Below are 22,011 nucleotides of genomic sequence, written 5' to 3'. Positions count from 1 at the left end.
CTGTCAAATCCAATGGCATGGGGAAAAAAGAAGATATGTGGATGGTTATTCTAGAGTTATCCTATCCAAATAAGATGCATAAATGGACTGAAGCAATTAAAAGATGATTCGAAAAGAAAGGGATAAGGGGTCTTCTGGGAAGAGTTATTTATCAACCAATCCACATAGATACATCTGTACTCGTTTGAGAAGATACATTTGTATCTAAATTTCTTTCTGAAAGGAGAGGGTTCAAGTACATTAAATGCTTGCAACTGACCAACTTATTCAGACTAAATATGTCATTTCATACACACATAGCTGAATGAGAAGACTGATTTAATCACAAAAACATTAGTTGGAAGAAATATGAAAGAATGGACAATTGGAAGTGCATACATGTTGATAGCGAAAAATGTGAATCTAATTCCATGGATCATCCCATCCTTTAGGTCCCTCCCTTTTAACAAACTCTAAGATGGCTTGGACTGCTTCTTGAACCCTATTGGAGAGAGCGTGATTTCCATATTCAATCTCCACCTTCTCTGCACCTCCCATTGCTCGACATAATCTGCAGGAAATGATTATAAAGGTAAGACAATTGCACACCTCAAGCTATAGCTCATATGCATCTAATTTATGGGTTTGACTTACCTTTCAACAAGTGCGCTTTTATCAACATAATCCGGGACATACTCATCAGCCATGGAGAAAATAACCTGCAGACAGATGTTCTTACAGTGATGTACCTCAAACATATTTTTGTACTAGGACGAGGAATAGAAAGGCATGGATACTAAAAATCCAATGGCTGTTTTCCAAAAAAAGGAACACTGCCAGTTTATTACATTGATCATATCAAACATTGGACCATGCAGCATAACTCAAAGTTATGCCAGTTTTCATTCAGTATAGTCCCTTTTCCAACTTCTACAATTCAACCTAAGTGGTTCCTGAAACGATGAGGAACTGACAACATAAGGCATGTTGAGGAAGGATGAGGCGATGAGGCAAAAATAAAGCAAAATAACTTCCTATAAATATTTTCCCAGGAAAAGCTTTAACCAAGAAGTTTATGATGGGATCAAATAAGAATAAATCATGTCACTGCAGCTACCAGATTTATCAAGTGATACTAAGACAGACTGAAATAGAAAAGACTGACTTGTAAATACTTGCATTGTTGGATCAGTCCTTTTCATTCTGAAGGTGATTGGCTAAAAAAGAGAATGAGAATAGTCTGCCTAATTTGATAATATGCCTACATGAATCAATGCAGCAGTATATCGAACTTAACTGTCTAAAGTTAAAGGTTAGTTTTGCTAAGGAACATATTAGGAATATAAATTACTACCCACCTGGCAAGGTGTATTTGACATGTGACCAAGTAACTGTCTCAATTGGTCCTCACTAAGATCTGAACTGAACATGTCATCATCCCCCATGTAAGCAGAAAGTGAGTGGTACCTATGTTATCAATGGGAGAAAGGAGTTGGCATGTCATCCATACTTGTAAAAAAAAGAAAAAGAGAAGGCAATATGCTTTAAAATAATAATGTGAGGACATATATAGTACTCTAATTCAACTTGGTCAAGTATTCAAAGAAATCTCCCTAGCAGAAAGCCAACTTGATTGAAAACAATCATCTATTAGATGTTAATTTGCAATTACTGCTCCGATGCTCCATTTTTTCTTATCTTTTCTGTTTTTCTCAAAAAAAGCTCAAATAGGCTCAGTTTCATTACGAACCAGCATCTACCATATGGTAGATACACAAAACTGTACATAAAACATATTTTAAATGCCCCGGTGCAAAGCCACAAAACAACCAACATTTACGAAAACAAAGTGAGAAAAAGTATCTTCTCACACCCTATCAACACTACCAAAAAACTGAAATATAAAACCCTGTAAAGGACCAACCAAGTAATCACCAATAAAGAAAGTATGCAGCATCCAACCACCACAACAGTATAAAACCAGACCCCGAAGAGTAACAAGAGAGTCAGTCAATCAGTATCAGTGAGTCAGTAGCCAAAGTTAATCATCCAGGGTAATAGGTGTTTTCCTTCTGCCATAAACCTGCACTGGTGCTCCTCGTGGGGAGTTCTTTTCTACTTGACATCGAAGTTGCAAATTACAATTTCACAACAGTATCAGAATTATTCTGAGAAATTGATGTTCTTTCTAGGAAAATGGTATGATGCTTGTGCATCATTAAGAAAAGAATTATTTTAACAACCTACAAAAAAAAAAAGTGACGTCTTCAAAACTATAGCAGACCAATTCAAATTAGCCTACATTCTCAGAAATAGATGTTCTTTCAAGGGACCAGTACAATGCGTATGCATCAATAAGAAAGGAATTCTTTTGAGGACAAAACATCATTTGAACTGACATGTCTTCAAAGGTAATACAGAACAACTGAAATTAGCCTAAATTCTCAGAATATAGGTTGCTTGTCATGTAAAGAATCATAACAGTTAATAATAGTTTGCATTGATGAATTAGATGGAGATTGATACAGTAAGATCAGCATAGGACCAGATACGGTGGAAGGAATTACCATGCCAAAGGCTGATAAATGCACATAACATATATGAAAAAAAAAATCCTTCTAATACTAAAGGATGTCTATGTAATAAAAAGAAAAGAGAGAAAAAGAGGCACAGGTGCATTGCACGTGCACCCCCCTTCCCTCTCCCTCACTGTTACACGACGAGAGGTGTAGCGGCGATTTTGTTGGTTGACTCAATTGGTTTCTGAATCGAAATCGAAACATTCTCTATAAATCAAAACCCTAACCCTTTTTCTTTTTCCCTACACCGTTACCCCTCTCTCTCTCTCTCTCTCTCTCTCTCTCTCTCTCTCTCTCTCTCTCTCTCTCTCTCTCTTCTCTTCTTCCTTACCTCGTCGGAACTTATGTCGTGGGATCGGACCGTTGGAGCAATCCGAGACCATCAAGCAACCCTTTTTCTTTTTCCCTACACCGTTACCCCTCTCTCTCTCTCTCCCTCTCTCTCTCTTCTTCCTTATCTCGTCGGAACTTATGTCGTGGGATCGGACCGTTGGAGCAATTCGAGACCATCAAGCGACTCACTGCTCAATCCCCTCCTATTGCCACACATTTAATTAGATTTTAAGAAGGCAGATTGAAAATACCTAATTTTATTGTGCTCACGACTTTTGTTGGTGAATTTGGCCAATCGGTAACTTTGGGTTGCTATCACTTGTGTATAGAAGCTTCACGCTGTTGGCCTCATGTAGTAGGTATTTTTTTTTTTTAATCTCTCATGGCTCAGATCATTGTAGAAGTCAGCTCCATGGCCATCGACATGGAGTAGGGCTGGCTGTTGTTGTTAGCAACTTCTCCTCCACCTTGTGTGGTCGGCATAGTCACGGGGGAGGCGGGGAGCTTGCGGTGCGGTTGGTGGACTGCTAACGGCGTTGATCGCTGGTAGCCCCCTCTCATTCCCTTCTCCGACTAGGATTTTCCATTGAGGAAGGTGAGTTCGAGCATAACCATGCTCACCCCATTTTTTAATTTGGATTCGAGTTGGATTTAGATTTCAGATCCAAAGAATACGACCGGAATCAATAAGTTTTTTGGGATTGGGCCTTAACCAAATCCATTTATTTTGGCTTTGATGGGCTATGGGCTAGCTGTAGCCTAGCTCGGGTGTAAGTGGATTTTAGGCTATAAGATTAACCGACTGTTTAATTTGAGTCGATTGCAGGCTAAATGCAGCCCAACCTAAGTTCTTGGGCTAAAGTTAGCCCATTTAATGATTATATTAGATTTTTATTTTAGAAATCATAATTACTAGTTAAATTAAAATATGTTATTTATTTATTATTAAAGGTGGTGAATTTTCTTAACACAAAAACTAAAGATTTTAGTTGATTCATCTAGACTTAGGTGAATGAGTTCATTCACATCTTTATTCAACTTATATTTCGTGTTTTTTACCTGATTATGTATTTTTTTCTGAGTGCACGTTAAATATCATATTCTTGTGTGCAATTTAAATATATATTTTTGTGTGCAGATTACATTATTTTTGTGTGCAAAATATGACATTGTATTGCTATACTTCATGCAAATAACAATTTTATTGACCATGGATATTGGTTGAAAAATATAATTAATATTTGGTATGACCTAGAGAATAGTCCCAGTATAGATCGTTTGTGATTTTTCGTATTGACTTAAGTCATATTGTAGATTAGTATGATATTTTTTTTATATGACTAAGGTTAGATTAAAAGATTTCTTATGATGATTCTAATTTGTTTCAACGATTAATAAAAGAGACATAGTGAGTTTATCACATAGTAACACCTTATAGTGATCCTAACTGAATCAGCTATGAAGAAAAAAGCTAAGCATTATCTCGAGATGACTTTCATTGGGCATTGACCCAATTGAGATATGTCATTATTAATAATGAGAAAATTTTAATATATTGATACTAACCATATTATGAGATATGACTTACATTATTGTTATTTGTGCTATTATTATTACTATTGTTATAAGTATATTTAGTGAAATTGTTATATTATATCGCTAGTCTTGGATACATTTAAAATTCTATCAATAGATTTCGAATTTATTTGACTTTTGAGTGGATTCCACTCACTGAGCTATAGTTGTTAGTTCATGGATCTATTTTCTAACATTCTAGGTACTGATCAATGTGACAACTGAGCAAGATGCACTGGAACCTTACTTCTACTTAGGATCTGCTCATTTATTTTTCAGTTATATTAGTCATGTTCTAAATTATTTGTTATTTTAATTTAGTTGGAGACATATGAATTATGACATTTGATTATTTTCATTATTGTTGGAGTATATTTATTGGAATTAGATGTTAATATTAAATTTCTTATCATTGTCAAATTAGAAAAAATCTTGTTAAGGCTTCGTGTATCTCTAGCATATTGAGATATATGGCCGGTCATAATTTTAATTTCGAGATGTGACAATCTATATAGCTATATGTTCTATGTAATATAACTGCAGTGAAGTAATTTTACCTCAAGGCAGTAATTGGAGCATCCGGATTTGCCTCCCTTGGCATTAAATCCATTTCCCTACCTTCGCTGATCAATTTTGCTGACAAATCAATCATGGCAGCAGTTTCTGGCAGAGTTGCTCTATACTCTCGATCACTAACTGGGGCCTGACAACAATTAAGTTAAGATTAATCATATGAACGTAAACAATTACATAGGGATCTGTGTTCTCAATTCCATAACCTACAGGAGACACCTGTAGGTAACGTAAACAATTTTATGCCTTCATAAATCCCTCAACAGAAGCAATTTATACAGTTTCCTACCTTGGGACTTCTTTGATGGTACGAGACAAATCACAAGAGGCAGGGAAAATAAGATAATCACCTGCAAGATGACTCCACGAACTGCCCTGGAACATGGAAAGCTTGTGCGCATATAATTAACAATATCCTGCATATAGCTGGGGTAAGATTGCACATCTTTGTATTCACTTTCATAAGGAAGTGATAATAAGCCAAGTTAAGAAGAATTATTTACCTGGCAACCAGTACTATGACCAAGTAGCACAACACCTTCAGAGTTTTCCTTATTTATCAAGTAACCAATAAGTTGATCTAGCTCTAATGCATCCTTTAACAAAACAGAAGTACAGCATAAGAGACAGAGTCAATTAATGGACACAAGTAGTAGAAATGGTAAGATGTCAAGGTTACCTAAGGATGATATGCACTTAAAAGTTTCACTATAATATTTTGGTACGTAACTCATTGACCACAAATAAATTTTCAGAACATCCCTAAAAATACAGGAAGTGGGAAAAAAGATTTTAATTCTTGGAAATACTAGAATATATACAAATCTAGACTACTAATGGCACCACTACCTGCTCATGCTATGCCCACCGATACCCTTGATGGAAATCCCCATACATTAATAAGAAAAGAAAACTATCTCAAAGATTCATAAATTTCAGACAGACTCAAGGCAGACCTACATGAGATTACATACATATCAAAGCTTTTCTTAAATGGATGAACTACTTTAATGATTTCCTTCTCTTTCTGGGATTCCAAGTAAATGACTTTGCTTGTAAACTGAAGTCGTAATCTATCTGGTAATAGAAAATATCAAGAATAAAAGAGAAAGACAATTAACAATTGGGTAATCAAATTAATGAGTTATACTTGCTCTAAGCTGGAAGTCCCATATCCAATATAAGATGAAGACAACAAGGGCTGCACCAGGGACCATTTTTCATTCTCCAAGGCAAATGATAAAGGTTCCAAGTACCTGAAAGAGATAAAATCCAAAAAGAAGTTGTTAGAAAGAAAGAACTAGCCATAAATATCCTCTTTATTATTTTTTAAGTTGAGCTCATCTGGTTCAGTAATTACTCCATCAGAAAATTATACAAGTCCTAGCCTTTATAAAGCTAATATTAACTTGCATTCCAGTAATGGAACAACTTTTAGGGAAACAAACAAATCAACATGTCCTAGGCTCCTAGCTAACACAACAGACGAGACCATGCTCCCACTAGAACCAAATCTGTTTCTGCGACATAGTCATACTCCAAATTATATAAAATGTGTTAAAGCAATTTAAGTAAAAAAAAAATTTAAGAACTGCAGTCTGCAGTAGAGAATGTAATTTATCATGCATAAATCAGAACATTTTGCTAGATGTGCATATTTGTGCTTCCATTCTATGCTGAAGACATGACAGTAACTTATACAAAAGATGTTGACGTACTCAGTCGCTAAAAGTCCACCGGTCAATCCACCGATAAAGATAACTTGTTGGCTGAATTCTCCAGTTTTAAATGCCACCTACAAGAGAGAAAGAGACAATCAATTATCATGCAAGAAAATGCTAGAATTCACAAAGTAGTTCAGTGCCAAAGAGTATAGATTCCAAAAAGTACAGAGTCGTTGTTTTCTGTAGTAACAAATGATGGATCCACGCTGTACTGGGACAGACCGTATGAAGTCATGAACTTATTGCCATGCTATTCTTTGTTTATATGTTCTTATTCCATGACCAAGTACTCGTTGCAATAGCAAATTAGTAGAAACTAAAGGAGAGGTAATTCGATGATGTTTACCTCAAGGTCATACAAGTGTTATGCATTTATTTGGTCAAAGAACAATCGTATCTCTTTCCATTGTTCCATGTTTCTGATAACTTATACGGTTGCCAACGTTACTGTAAGTTTGATTCCTAGGACAGATTAGCATAACTGGTTATACATTTAGTGATATTTTCAGTTCAATTTTACAACTACGTGTTACCTCTTCAGAATTCCACTCAGATAAAGTTTTGGATAATTCCATCAAGGAAACCCTTGGTAATCAATCAAATCCTCCTTTCTACACTAACAGATCAAAATCTTGACTCCTTAAAAAGGCTAATTTTACCTGAATAGGTTTCGATCCGTACTTGAAGAGCGTCCCCCGGAGCTGGTTTTTGCGGCTCCCGGATCCGAGCACGTCAGCAAACGAAGCACAGCCGCCGCCGCCGCTACCAGAGGCGGGGGACTTGATGGAGCGGCCGCGAACGATGCCGGAGAACCAAGAAGAAGAAGATGAGGAGGAGGAAGAGGAGGCAGCCGCGGCGGTGGCGGCGGCGGAGGGATTCATCACTTCGTCACCCTCGTCGTCGTCTTCTTGCCGATCCGGTCGCTCATGTGAGGAGGAGGGATCGGGAAATTTAATAGTGGAGCCCAACGGTGCCCTGTCAGATGATAAAATCATAAATTTAAGGAGCAATTTGCGTTTTACTCTCTATATTTTGTGTTTATTGCATATTGCTTTCTCTCTTTTTTATTATTCTTAATTCAACCTCGCAACCACCCTTATTATGTAATCATACTTGTAAGCAAAGGTTGAACAATAGTGAAAACAGAAACAAAATTAAAATAAACATAAGATATAGGGTGTGAAATGAAAAATATATATATATATTTTTATTTCTTTCCTGGAGAAAACTTGACTTTTTTAGTCCTTAAAAAAGATAAGATAGACATGGATTTAGTACGACTCTAGATTTGTTTCAGGGGTTTTGACTTTTTATCCACCTCCTTTGTCCACGTTTATCTTAAGAAGAATTATTATTATGTAAGAATGGAATAAAATAAAATTTATCTAAATATTTTTATTATTAAAACCTTAAAAAATACTTTAATAAATTTTACCCTAATAACAGCTAATAGAGTAAAGAATATTCCACTACTTGTTTAAATACCCCCTTATTTGACTTTCGATACTAATTCTCAATCTATTTTTAACTTAAGCTAAAAAAAACCTTATTTAAGAATATTATTTGCATCTATAATTATTTTCATTCATCGATACGGTCGTATGTATATGAACGATAATAAAGATAAAATATAGAGTGTTTTTTATAAATTTGTCTTAAATAAAATTTGGTTTCCTACTGCAATCCATATCTAAGGTCGTTAAATGAACAACTACCCCTACGCGTCCCCAAGCAATCCGAGGCCTTGGTCAAGCTTTGGGGTAGCTGGGGTAGCTGGGGTAGTATTTGGGCCATAAGCAAAACACGTGGAACAGTCAACGCACCCCGTCGCTGATTCGTTTAGCGTAAACTTCGACTCCAAGAGCCCTCTCCGCTCTCTCCACTGCATTGAGAGTTGAGACGCTTCTCCGAGGTCGTAATACTGATATTAACTCTCTTTTTGGGAGAGATTTAAAGCCTAATCTTTCTTACTCTCCATTCCCTTCTCTTTTCAAGAGCATGGATTTCTGGCCAGTGTTTTATGCTCTGCAAGATGTTTTCCCGCAGGTAACTAATTGCTGGAAACTTTTTTTCGTTTTTTTGGTTGAAGTTGTAAAGTAAATGGATAGGTATATGCTTTTGAGAAAAATTGACTTTGATACATGAGAGTGGGAATCATATGATCCCTTATTTATCCATAATAAGAAGAATTCTAAAAGTTCTATTTGCATTCGGGTATGTGTTACATGATGTTTCTCGATTCATTATGATCGTTCATCAGTTGTTTCCCAATTCTTGTCATATTTGTGTGGACCTTGACAAGTAGAAAGGCAAATGAATAGAGCCAAATGACCTTGGTTAAATGTATTAGGGATTCACCACAAAAAAGTTTGAACTTTGTCCACTTTTTTTTTTAAGAATATAAATAATAATGAGAAAAGAACACGAACTGAAGCTTTCCCTTCTATTTCGCAATTGGGTAGTGCTAATTGCTCTCCCCTGTCGTTACTCTAGGTTGACAATTTTACATGGAGGTATCCGTGTGACTTGTTTCTTGTATTGTTATTTGTATGGTTGTAGTTTACACTTCAATTGTATAATGAGAAGGTTTTATCTATGCTCACAGCCAGCATAACACAATTTCCTATTTTATCCAAATTTGTTGTTTGATAGATGCCATGATGATGCAGCAGTTCATATATTTTTCAGTTTTTTTAGGATTTGTTGGCTTTGTCATTCAGTACTGTCATTCTTCGCTTATTTTCCTTGCAGATTGATCTTCTCATACTAAAGAGCATCGCCATTGACTACTCTTCAGACGTTGACGCAGCTGTTGAATTTGTTCTTAATGAAGTCTTAGAATCCATAAGTGAATCAACAGAAACAGATGTAGTTCCTCATAATATTCACCATGCAAAACATTCTCCTAGTGGTTGTAAGTATTCATTTTGGTTTTGTGCCATAAAAAATGATGCATCTATCTGCAAATGCACATAGACATAACTATGAGTGCATGTACGAAGTTTTCTTTTCTTGTTCTTAATAGTTACAATTTTTGATCATGTAGCTGGCATGCACGAGCAGCAGAACATATTGGGGGATCAAAGATCTGAAGAGGATCCCAATCTTCTTCTGGAATCGTCAATTTCATGTCAAAATGGTATATGTAGTGATGATTCAACTGCAACTGATGTTGGGTCATTATGCATGCATAAAGCAGTAGGAAGAAGTGGATTAGTTGAAGATACATCTGCACTAAATAAGCCAGAATTCTTTTACGGGAACTCAGACCTACTTTTTGAATCAAAAGATTTAGGGTGTGAGCCAGATCTTTTTGCTGGTCATATGGCTAATGTTTTTCATTCAGAACCAATCTCCTTCAGTGAATTAAGCACCAGTTCTTCCTTTTCTGATCTCCCCAATCAGGAGGGAGTTTCCAATGAGAAAGCTAAGAGTGTAGCAGAATTGGTGGATCATATAGTCCAACCACATCAGAAGCTAAGGGACTCTGCTGCTCCACATGTTGGTGATAACATTATTGAGGCTGAAATCAGACGAAATGTATCAGAATTTTGTTCCCATATTCAGGAATTTTCATCCTCAACCCCTGAAATTAACTTGTATAAGCAGTATGGAACTGGTGCTGGGAAACATATGAATGGTTGTTATAGAGAAATTGAAGATCAGCCGTCAACAAATTTATTAAATGCAGAAAATGCCGGGCAACTATGCAATATAGAAGCTGATGAAAGCACATTAGATGCCTTTATCTCAGCTGAAAATATCTCATTGCCTATTGTAGAAAATCTTTCGCACTCAGGGAAGCATGAAGCAAGAGAAGAAAGAACGATTAGCAATTCCATAAGTACGACTGGCCAAGAGCAATCTGGATGTCTAACTGAGAGTACTGCTGAACATGTTGCCTCTCAAATGAAGATGAGCTCAATCGGTGATGACCATCATACTTTAGGACTAGCTACTCAATCAAGCCAGGTCGTTCAAGTTGATTACATCGACGAATTTATTTATAATATGACAAAGAGAAAGGTACTAATTTTGTACTTTGATTCACAATATGATGCTTTTGAACTGAATTGATCAACTCTTCTCAAATTTCTATAAAACCCCATTTTCTACTTGTGTTATTTATATCATTCTGCAATCCTAGTGTACCCAAGTTTGGTAGCTTGACTAGTTGCTTTTCTGGAAAATTTCTGATCTTTTGATTGAAAACTGGTGCAGGAAACATTAACTTCTGCATTTGAATCAACAAGTGCTAAAATGGAACAAGTAGAGCTTCATGAGGCAAATGTCAGAGAGATTAAACAAGAAGTTGCAAAGGCTGATCAAGGTATTCTCTCCAAGGTAAAGGACCTTGGGAAGATGATAGAGAATGCAAAAGAATCCAATAATAAGGTCATCTTCTGTACATGCTTTTTTTTTTTGTGTGTGTACTCATTAACTGTAGAAACTAACATATTCATATTTTTAGCAGCATGCTGGAGAAGTTTACAAGGAAAGATCTTTACTAGAAATTGAAGCTCGTGAGCTTCAGTCTCAGCTTATCAATATTTCTTCTCAAAGAGACAATTCTCTTTCCATTATCAAGGAGGTGAGAAATACATCTATCCCATGTCCCTAAATGGATATATTTGCTGATATTTCAGTATAAAATCTTCAGCTAAATGGATGTTATTACTGGGTTACTATGATAAGTAGTCTTCTGTGGCCAAGAATTTCTTGTGATCTAACTGCCTTTTACAATTACAATCTGTATAATTTTTTTTTAAAAAAAAAACATGAGTAGAAGATGCTATGAGTGCCCATAGCGATAGTTCATTAGAAGTTTGGTATGTTCAATTTTTTACCTTTCAACTTCACCTTCCACTCCCAGATTAACCACACTCTAGATGCACGACTATCTACTGCAAAGGAAGAAAAGGCAGCAGTAGAACAGGAAATAGTTGAAAAAAGGAAGCAGGCTTACAAGGTTCTTAAACAGAGGGAGGAGGAAGTGGAGCACTTAAAGCAAGTGTCAACAAGGCTCCAAATAGAAATAGAAGAGAATGTCAAGGTAATCATACATTGTAAATTATGCAAACATCAAGGTAAGTAATTCTCAGATACGAAATATTATTGCCTGTGCCATTTTGATATTCTGACCATTTTGTTGCAGTTGAGGAATTTGCTAATGGACCGTGGTCGAATTGTTGACATCTTGCAGTAAGTCTTGAAACCCCTTATGCTCTGATTTTGTTGCCTTGCAAGCTAGATGGAGATGTAGAAAACTCATCAGCTCTTTCTTTTTCAGAGGAGAAATGTCCGTCATTTGTGAGAACATAACGTCACTCAAAGAAAGGTTCAGTGGTCATCTGCCTCTCAACAAATTGACGCCGCCAACAACTAGCTGGACCTCCTCAACTTGCTCCTTTTATACTAAAGACCTGTTATCTCATGGAGATCTTCATGTTTCAAGCGATGAGAACCCCATATTAATCAACAAAGAGTCATCTCAGGACCAGATGTTAGAAAGCAATGTTGACAATCACAAGGCGTTATCAGATGATGACTGGGACTATATTGATGCATGATGATAATGGTGAGTTGTATAGTTGACAATAAAAAGTTACAATGCAAGAAATGGAGTTGTCTCTTCATCCTTGGTGTAACTCGTGCTTTGAATTTTCTTGTAACTGTGTCTCACTTTTATACTATCTTTGTGAAATTGCTACTTCGAATTGTCATGTATCTATGTTTCTGATTCATATGTTGCTGGTTGTCACTTTCGTGAGTTGTAAATAATGATCTTTGTTTGAGAAAACCCAATATGGAGCCATACTTATATTCCTCTTTATTGTCAAAGTGTGAAGGTTTTATTTATTTTTCATGGAGGTAGACTTGTGCAATCACTCAGTCATGAATGAAAATATAATATTGCTTAGTTGGCACTGCTGAGGCTGACCTGGATGCTCATAGTTGCCTACATGGCACTCGTCATCCTATATCCATCTCTAGATATCAATTAAATGTCAAGTACCTACCATCAATCAGCTGATTCATAGTGCCGTATGTCACCCAATTTCGCATTCATGGAAGGACACATGAGAAAGATTTACCTACCCATTATCTCATATACATACAAGGAATACAGAACACTAACTGAATTATTATAGGAGTAATTGACCTTTACATTGAGAGTTCATCTAAACACTATTTCATACACTCGAGAAGCAAAAATGTGAAGAATATAGATAGAAGTTATTATATAACAGACATATTAGATCACAACCAATAACTGTAAGTCATCCATCAACTGGCTTCTCCGACTGGGTGATAGAAAACAGATTCTTATAAATCTCAGAGGAGCTATAAGCAAAATCCGACACGGCCCGGAAAAGCTCCGGCAGATGTGTTCTAAGGCTTCCAAGTGATTTCTCCCTCACCTGCTTGCATAGCTTCCTGTGGGTCTCCTCCTCTTCCTTCAATCTATTTTCTATGGCATCAACTGCAACTTTTCTTTCTGCCACAGGGTCTTCATTTGCAGTTTCAGTACCCTCAGGATTGGCATCCTCAGATAATGATGCCCTTTTCTCCATGTATTTGCGGTGCCAATCTTCAAATTGCCTTTTCTTTCGCTCGAGCTCCATGTGAGTGTCCTGAATTTTCCTTTTCAATTGCAGTTCATCTTGCTGAAGCACAATAATTGTGTGTATAACTTCAGAAAAGCTATATATGGCACCCCTCGCAAGCTCATCTGGAAGCTTCTCAAGCTGGTCATTCCAAGCATGCAGTAGGTCCTTAATCGGGGGATCAAGCTGTCGAGTTGGAGATGACACCTTCTCCTTCAAGCTGCTCTCAATTGGGATGAGGTTCAGTTTTAACCAACTATTGAGGGCTTTGATGTACTCTTTCTGATTACTCATGAGTTTCTGGAACTGTAAATGCCAATTTTTCAGCATATTCCATAACTGCTCAGTTATAAAATGATGTTGTTGGCTTGTCTCCCTGGGAATAAGTGAGATCTCAAAAGCTCTCAGATCCATCATAATCTTGAGCTGGCTGCGATGATGTTCAGACATTGCTTCCCACATCTTTGCCATCCTGAAAGGCAGAGAAAGTTAAATATAAAAGTATACATGTTTCCCAATATCCCAATATGAGGAAGAAACTGATATACATATTATATTACATATAATATATAAAGATACAAAAAAAAAAAAATATATATATATATATATATATATATATATATTTTTTTTCAATATGATAGTGCAATGCTCTGCATCATGCAACTTGTTTTACTTTCAATTTAGATGAGCAGAATAATATGGCATCAAAGCGGCCATAAACATCCCCAACATTTTCTGTCCCTCCTATCCGTTTTTTACCTCCTTGTCTTTTACCTCTACTTCGGACCCTTTTTACATGTCAGATGCCATTATTTTGGAAGTACTGTAATTTTGTGGCCACAACACACTGCTGATCATGGTTGGGTTGTAGTCTCATATTATTAACAATGAAAAAGGTCACTGAACTAGCACAACCAAAGAAAAACCATTCAAAAAGGAGAAAATTTACTGTTTGAATAATCTCAAGCAGCAGATATTCTTCCTGAGGAATTACAGGACTTACCCATAAACAAGGTCTACTAGTTTAGGGTAGAGCTGATGATCGCGCAGACGGTTGATTTCTGAAACTGTTGAATCCATGGATTGCATATCAACTATGTATCTCGTATGTAAGTGACTGACGGCAGCTTTTGTTTTCTCTAATACTTCAGACCTGGCATTGCGTTTTTTTTGCTTATTCAGTTTAGCTACCATCCCTTGATACTCAATTTTCATAAGCTCACCTGCCTAACTCAAACATTTGAAGCCATCATTAGAATAAGTGGCTAGTTATAGCTAAGAGAGATGGAGAATAAGAAGCAAAACTGCAAGCAAGAATGGTAAGGAAGCAGCTAAAATTTACAAAAATGTCTGCTATTACACCTTGTTTCAACTTTTCCCTCCAACCAAGAACCAAAAATCAAATGACTTTGAAGTACATGTAAAAGTACTCTGACCACAAATGTGATCATGTTAAATCAACTCACTAGACATGTAATTTACATACCAAAAATGGCTAGTGAAATAAGAGAATGACATCATTGGTTGTCAAAGAATATCAAGAAAAGAGTGTAGAATGAAAGTGAATATTCTGCACACTCAATGGTCATATGTGGGGTCAACTTATCTATCTTCTGTAAACATCCTTTGACTATCATATGCTGGTAGACCTACGCTACCAAGAAGATATTTTAGAAGGCACCATTGGCCTGTATACAATATTTTATAGGAGGTTTCTTGGTGTATGGCATTTAGAAGATGACATAGTGGTTATCAAAGAGAACTGGAGTATGGAACTTTGAAAGTGATACAGTGAAATAGCTAAAGATAAAACATGCAAGTTTAATGTTACAAACAAAGTCTGACAAATCAGTCCATGTATGCAAACTACATCAGCTCATCAAGGATAAGCTAATGAAGCAAAAGTTGATACACTATATCAAAAGAGATTGGTAAATCCATAAGCAACCAAAAATGTTGAAGGGTGACTAGTTCATTAACAAAGTAACATGTAAAATTAAAGTAATCCTTCCGGACTTGAACAGCATTTCCCTTCATAGCCTAAAGAATACAACTGTTCATTGAACTACCAAAAATATCTCAGATTTACCATTTTGTATAAACATTAAGAGTAATGCCTATGTGACTGTCATGCCTGCAAACGAAAGATACAAAGAAAAATTAAACTAGATTGCTTTTAAATAAGAGATGCAATTTACCTTCACTTCATCATATAGTTTTTTCTCCCATGCTAGCATCTTATCCAGAATGGTGGCATGAGTTTCTGATTCATCATTATCAAAATTGTCATTTGCATCATCTTGTTTAGCTAAACCTTTAAATGACCGATTCCAAGTGATGACTCGCATAATTCTTTCAGAATGATTAATATGTCCTGAAATCGATAGAGGAAATTTTAATAAAGGAGCAGGAAAAATGAGCTAAGGATAAATAGACAAGCTTAAAGAACTTTAGATGTTTGGAAGTCAAACAAAGATGAGAAGCGTTGCAAAATAACTAATATTCTCAAATGTAACATTTAAACGGATATGCTTTGCAGGCCCCAGACTACATACAGTACATGGGGCCTATGATAAATAAAATGCTCAGAGAAAAAGTTTAGGTGTTGATACGTAGAACAAGGACAATACTTATTTATAATAACTGGTGTTCCAGAATGCTGTGTGTGTTTCCATGTATTCATTTCTTTATCACCAGGCTGCACAAAATAGAACCTAGGCATCTGATACTTTTGTGGTTAAAACAGAAAGAGATTTGTGCAGAGACCAAGTTCAGCTTATGAACAGAAGTTTTCAGATAAATTTTGAAAAAAAAAGGAAGCTGTTTTGCCTAATGATCTACATACTAACAAGAGTTGTCACATCGATGAGGTCTGTGCCTAAATTTTCTCGAAAAGAATACAAAGAGCAGAGAAATCCCACTTGCCTCGACTATCGGCAAAATTCGAGTGGTAATGCATCCGGGTGGCCTCCAGCATCTTCGACACATCATGTGCACTCTGCGACGCCTTGAGGAAATGGTCATCAAGCTGTCTCATGATCTGCAGCAGATTCACACTAGCCGGGGGCATCGCCACAATCTTCCCCCTCTTGGAATCCGATGTCCCGACAGAATTAGCATACTGATGATGCGCCGGATTGCCCTGTTTCAACTTCTTCACTGGCTTCGACGCTTGCGGGGGCGGTGGTGGCGGCTCAACGACTTTCTTCTCTGGTGTAACTGGGGGTTGTTCCTCTTTAGAGGTAACATCGACAGTGGGCGGGACAGGCGGTGGTGGAGTTCTGGCGATCTTCTCTTGTTGAACATCGCGACTTTCCGGCCAAGTCTCCTCAGGCTGGCTCAGGTTGGGTGGTGGTATGTTATCCTGCGGACCGAAGAAGAAATCCCAAGTCGCCATGTCCTTTGGGTCCGGCAATGGGGTCGGCGGTGGTAGAGGCGTCTGAGTCTTCTGCGGCGGAGGTAGAGGCGTCTGAGTCTTCTGCGGCGGAGGAGCCGGTGCCGAGACCGATGCGGCCGTCTCAGGGACGTCATCATCGTCGCGGCGGGCGGCCTCCTCTTCATCGTCCTCCTCGCGTATGGCGGCATCAATCGGGGCCTTCTTCTTGGGCTTGGGGAGGGGGAGATCGGGCATGCTCGCGGAGCGCTGGAGAGGTGCGGGAGAGAAGTCTGGCAGGGGAGGGGGAGGAGGGGGTAGGGTATCTATGGGGGCTTGGATGGAGACGGTGGTGGCACCGGCCGAGGAGGAGGTTGAGGCGGCGACGGCGGGTGAGACGGCCGCGGACGAGGCGCGGAGGTGCTCGGGGACTTCACCCTCGGCGTAGTCGGAGAAGGCAGCGCCCGTGTCCTTGAGGGCGACGGTGTAGGCGGAATGGGCTGCGGCGAAGGCGTTGCGAGAGTTCACTGCCTCGCGCATGAACTGCTTCCGCCCCTTGCATCGCATCACCCCCTCGTCTTGCTCGATCTTGGATTGCCCACAACCCATCTCTCTATCTCTTTCTGTCTATCTCTCTCGATCTCGATCTAGAATTGGAGTCAGAAGAAACCAAAATTGGAGCAGAGCAGGAGAAAAGCAGGTACCTTTTTCTCCCTCTCCCTCTCCCCCCTTCTCTCTCTCTCTCTCTCGATCGACGAGATCAAGGTAAAAGAAGGCGGAATTGGAGTAGAAGAGGAGGTGAGAGAGGAAAAAGGTGACAACTTTAGAGAAAGGTGAATAAAGAAATAAGTGGGTGGGCACTGGGCAGGCAGGAAAGAGAAAAGGCCGCCAGAGCCAGAGGTGGACGAAGAAGAAGAAGAAGAAGTAGTAATATGGGCAATAATGGAAGGAAATTCTAAGGAAAAAGTAAAAGATGGAGCTGGGAAAGGGAGTCTGGATTCATCGATTACGAAATCTTTTTGGGTTATTTTGCTCATCAAATCATTTACGGAAATAGATTTTAGAGGGGATTATCATGAACAAGTCAACCAACGGTAACAAATTCGGCGGCGCTTGGGGGGGTGAAAACTGAAAAGTAAAACTGAAGGTATCATTTGCAAATTTTTCCAAAATAAATTATGACACTGCCTACGTACAATATAATGGGTGGATGTGCATCGGGATCATCTAGCTCTCTTCATGATGTAAGGTAACAAAAAGACAAATATGCAAATAATATTTTACTAACTGCTATTTCGTAACACGAAATGCACTAATAAAAAAAAATATCTTTAATCTAGGTGGTAATATGACAATAACCACATATATATATATATATATAATTATAATTATATTTTACCCCCACCCAACTATAGCTTTACATTACTTTTACTCCTTAAAAGAAATTAGACATTAATTATATCACTAAGTTCTCTCTATTAATATTACTTCTGTCTGTTAATATTTAATTAAACTTAATAAAGAAATAAAAATTTCCTTCTCTTCTTCAATATCGTTTCATCTCTAATTTCTTTAAAATAATCTAATTCAGGAGATGTAATTTATTTATTTATTTTTCTTCCTGGAGTGAAAGAGTTAAATATATAATTAACTCTAATTATTTTGTATGTCCGGGTGCCAATATATATCGGGCCGAAAGACTGCGGCCTGGCCCGAGAAAACTGATAAGCGGGTCGGATCACATCGGAGCGGGTATTCTTTTGCTTAGGGTTAATACCTTAATCCAAAACCCTAATCCGATAGGGCCACGGTAGGCATAGGTAAGAGAGAACTCGAAGGCCTAAAGCTTGGAGCGAAACTGGCCATGGAAGACCACCGCCACCACCACCACCACCACAACGGAGAGAGTAGCAAGAAGAAGAAGAAGAGCAAGAAGAGGAGAACTCTAGGGCAAGAAGAGGAGGGTAAAGTAGAAGAGAAGAGTGCAGAGAGGCCGACTATCAGCATCGCTGTGGCTGGATCCGTCATCGACAACGCCCAATCCCTAGAACTCGCCACCCTCGTACGTTTATTCTGTCTAAAACCCTAATTTTGTCAAGGAATCACAGCACGCTAGATCTCGTAACCCGTTTTAGTATCTTTCGTTCTTAGTTGGCCGGTCAGATAGCTCGTGCCGTCGCCATCTTCCGGATCGATGAGGTCGGCGTTTCTTCTCTTCTTACTCCCTGATTCGGTGGAATGTTGTTAAATTTATGTTAAAAAAAGTTGTTCCTTTATATGAGCAGGTGGTGGTGTTTGATAATATAGCAGAAGCATCGAATGATTCGGAAGTAACGGTGGAGAACGAGAGTGGTGCGCAGTTTCTTGTGAGGGTTTTGCGGTATCTGGAGACGCCGCAGTATCTGAGACGCCGCCTTTTTCCGATGCATACTAGCTTGAAATTTGTGGTGGGTGAGCTCTTGGTGGATAAAAGGTTTATGCTTTATTTGGATTTCTTGATGGTTTTCTGATTAGTATGCTTGGTTTTCCTGTTAGGGTTTGCTTCCTCCTCTTGATGCTCCACACCATGTGCGCAAGCATGAATGGTCTCCGTTCCGTGAAGGTATTTCATTTCATCTCCGAAGTTAGAAGTTTCTAAAGCTTTGACTGTTTTCTTGCATGCCAAATCATGCAGGTGTGACATTGGATGGGGATCGTGCAAATGGAACACCTGTGGATGTTGGGTTAAGTAAGGTATGTTTCATTTTAGTTGCCTGCTGTGTTTCCTGTCTCATGCTTGAGCTTGGCTAATTTATACTCTACTAGGTCTAGAATGGGGGCTTGAACTTCACTTAGTTGCAAAATATTGACTTAAACCAACTGTTATCAAGCTGCATGCAAGCTTAATGTCTACGAACAGCTTTGTTTGTGGTCCTATTATATATGATAATTGTGAGAGGTATCATCTAGCAATATCTTTTTATCGCTAATTTCAATTCAGTAACATGTTGCAGAATGTTATGGTTGAGCAAATCCTTGAATCAGGAAAGCGGGTGACTGTAGCTATGGGGACCAACCGTGATCTTAAGGCAGGTAAAATAAATTGTTGATGTGTTCCAGTTATCTCAGACTTCATATATTATTGACTGAAAAATGTTCAGAAACTTGGTAAGAGACCATGATGATGAAATAGATAAAATAAGGTTAAATTTGATAAGCAGGTTGTTCAGAACAAATAAAATTAGGATTTATCTGATTTTGCAAAATATGTCACATATGATTGTGCTTTGATGCAGTTCTCTCACTTATGAACTTGCTAGAAGCTGTCATTAAGAAAATATCTTGTTTATCAATGTTTCATAGTGAACACCAACTTCTTAGTCTCTGGATTTTCTTATTCAAGATACTAGGAGACGAGTTTATGGTACTTTTCTTATCATAGACTTATTCCAGTGAAGACATTGTATAGTCTGATGTGCCTTACCTTTTTTAATCATAGCAAACTTTATATCCAGTTTTCATTTTCAGATAATTTACAAACTTTCCTCCAGTGTTGAAAGTCATTGTTCAACTAGATTTACAATGACAAGATGTTGACTTTTTCAATTTATTTTGTCAAAATTAGTAGCATTTGACTAGTAAGAGTTAATGTCATCTAATATGGTTTATTCTACATCTATCTAGAATGTTTAAGAAAAGTTGTTCTGCCCTCCAGTCCAAGAGAAATGGGATTATACTGGGGTTATAAAGTTCGGTATGCTTCAAATTTAAGTGGTGTTATCAATAGTTCTCCATACAAGGTACATGGAATTCGTCTTTCTATTGTGAGTTCCATTGGATGGTAATCTAGATATAAAGTTAAAGTTAGTATTACTAATTGACCTTGAACTTCTCATTTTATAGGGTGGATATGATCATATTATTGGAACTTCAGAGCATGGTCAAGTGATTAATTCATCAGAGCTTATTATACCTAAGTTCATGTATGTACTTGTCCACATATTTCATGACAAGCTCTTATATTTTGCTGGTATCCCCTTAATCAAGTGGTCAATTTTGCAGGCACCTTTTAATTGCCTTTGGTGGACTTGGTGGGCTGGAGGAGAGCATTGAGGAAGTTAATAATTTGAAGGTACAATTAGATTTAACATGCATGCATTGATAGTATAATCATCACTTTTATGTAAAAATGTATTCAGTATTTGTTTGTCAATTCCTTTAGGAAACTTTTACTCCACTCCGCAGACTGTGAATGCTAACAATTTATTCATGTTACTATATTTGCATTTACATGAGTACATGAGTATGCCATCTTACATTGTTACGAAAATCTCAAATTACATTTTTGACAGGGAAAAGGTGTTAATGATCTGTTCCATTCATACTTGAATACATGTCCTCATCAGGGAAGTAGAACAATTCGGACTGAGGTATATGCCATTTCCAAATGTTTTACAATTTTCTTCTGTTGGTTACTCAGGATTAATTTGTAAGATACACATGTTCAGGAGGCCATTTTGATATCCCTCCAATACTTCCAAGACTCAATAAGACGAGCTGAACAGAAATTAGAATTGAAGTAGTTCCCTGCAGAATTAGAGTGCAACATCGATGGCTAGCGGAGAATTTTCTGGATCCAGTCTAGAATTATTTTTTTTCACAAGATTGATATCACCTCCTGAAAATTTTCAAGCGGAGTAAGGAGAATCCAATGTGAAGGTGAAAGATGCATAGCTACTAGTTCCTGAACGCCACACTTGTTTAAATCTGAACGATGCCATGATTATGGGCGAAAAAAAGTATATTTATGAGATTATCCATAGCAGGTGATGTGCTTATGGTTTCCACTGAACAATACGTATTTGTGAACTAATGCCAAGAAAATTCTCTAATTAGGACATTAGTTCTTATGCTGAACCTCAGATTGTTCGACAGGTATATTGGTAATGGTACAATGTTACTAAACCCAAATAAACAACAAAAGTTATGTATGGTCTTTAACTGCCGATTGTCGTCTCCTGGAAAGCTGACACCATGGTGAATTGAGACCCTAATATGTAGCAACTTCTGATGAATTAATTATATATATATATATACATACATATGTAAAATTGATTGAGCTTGTAAGTTAATCATAAATCTAGATAAAAAGCAAATGGATGAACCTTCATAAGAAACAGATTATAACGAGTTTAAATTACTTTTACATAATGTTTCAGTAAGAAATTCACTAAATATCTATCTCAATAAATAATGTATGACTATCTGATATCAGATGGTTGCCTATG

The 22,011-nt window shown here is 37.5% G+C and overlaps 4 protein-coding genes across 4 annotated transcripts; 2 read left to right on the top strand and 2 right to left on the bottom strand.

The window, feature by feature from the left end:
* Positions 1 to 183: 183 nt before the first annotated feature.
* On the bottom strand, positions 184 to 7,733 carry LOC140761222 (UPF0613 protein PB24D3.06c). Its single transcript, XM_073098473.1, has 9 exons — positions 7,423 to 7,733; positions 6,758 to 6,834; positions 6,190 to 6,295; positions 5,543 to 5,635; positions 5,390 to 5,455; positions 5,024 to 5,169; positions 1,338 to 1,446; positions 634 to 698; positions 184 to 550 (listed from the first exon to the last, which is right to left on the bottom strand). Exons 1-9 carry the CDS (start codon positions 7,642 to 7,644, stop codon positions 403 to 405), a joined length of 1,032 nt encoding a protein of 343 aa, XP_072954574.1. The 5' UTR covers positions 7,645 to 7,733; the 3' UTR covers positions 184 to 402.
* Positions 7,734 to 8,613: 880 nt separating this feature from the next.
* On the top strand, positions 8,614 to 12,584 carry LOC140760858 (uncharacterized). The gene is made up of 8 exons (XM_073097904.1): positions 8,614 to 8,809; positions 9,515 to 9,677; positions 9,810 to 10,789; positions 10,985 to 11,158; positions 11,238 to 11,354; positions 11,637 to 11,816; positions 11,919 to 11,965; positions 12,054 to 12,584. The coding sequence occupies exons 1-8, from the start codon at positions 8,762 to 8,764 to the stop codon at positions 12,331 to 12,333; spliced, it is 1,989 nt and encodes a 662-aa protein (XP_072954005.1). The 5' UTR covers positions 8,614 to 8,761; the 3' UTR covers positions 12,334 to 12,584.
* A 260-nt stretch (positions 12,585 to 12,844) lies between these two features.
* On the bottom strand, positions 12,845 to 17,846 carry LOC140760857 (protein ROLLING AND ERECT LEAF 2-like). Its single transcript, XM_073097902.1, has 4 exons — positions 16,297 to 17,846; positions 15,570 to 15,745; positions 14,375 to 14,598; positions 12,845 to 13,843 (listed from the first exon to the last, which is right to left on the bottom strand). The coding sequence occupies exons 1-4, from the start codon at positions 17,351 to 17,353 to the stop codon at positions 13,045 to 13,047; spliced, it is 2,256 nt and encodes a 751-aa protein (XP_072954003.1). The 5' UTR covers positions 17,354 to 17,846; the 3' UTR covers positions 12,845 to 13,044.
* Positions 17,847 to 18,554: 708 nt separating this feature from the next.
* Positions 18,555 to 21,640, top strand: LOC140761568 (uncharacterized). The gene is made up of 11 exons (XM_073098956.1): positions 18,555 to 18,806; positions 18,896 to 18,943; positions 19,030 to 19,191; positions 19,280 to 19,346; positions 19,419 to 19,477; positions 19,738 to 19,816; positions 20,408 to 20,523; positions 20,627 to 20,706; positions 20,786 to 20,855; positions 21,076 to 21,153; positions 21,232 to 21,640. The coding sequence occupies exons 1-11, from the start codon at positions 18,609 to 18,611 to the stop codon at positions 21,304 to 21,306; spliced, it is 1,032 nt and encodes a 343-aa protein (XP_072955057.1). The 5' UTR covers positions 18,555 to 18,608; the 3' UTR covers positions 21,307 to 21,640.
* Positions 21,641 to 22,011: the final 371 nt, after the last annotated feature.

The sequence above is a fragment of the Typha angustifolia genome, chromosome 6 (assembly GCF_048772165.1).
Source record: "Typha angustifolia cultivar Huaian chromosome 6, ASM4877216v1, whole genome shotgun sequence".
NCBI lineage: Eukaryota > Viridiplantae > Streptophyta > Magnoliopsida > Poales > Typhaceae > Typha > Typha angustifolia.
Note: the sequence above shows the minus strand (reverse complement) of the source record. Positions and strands in the feature narration are given on the sequence as shown.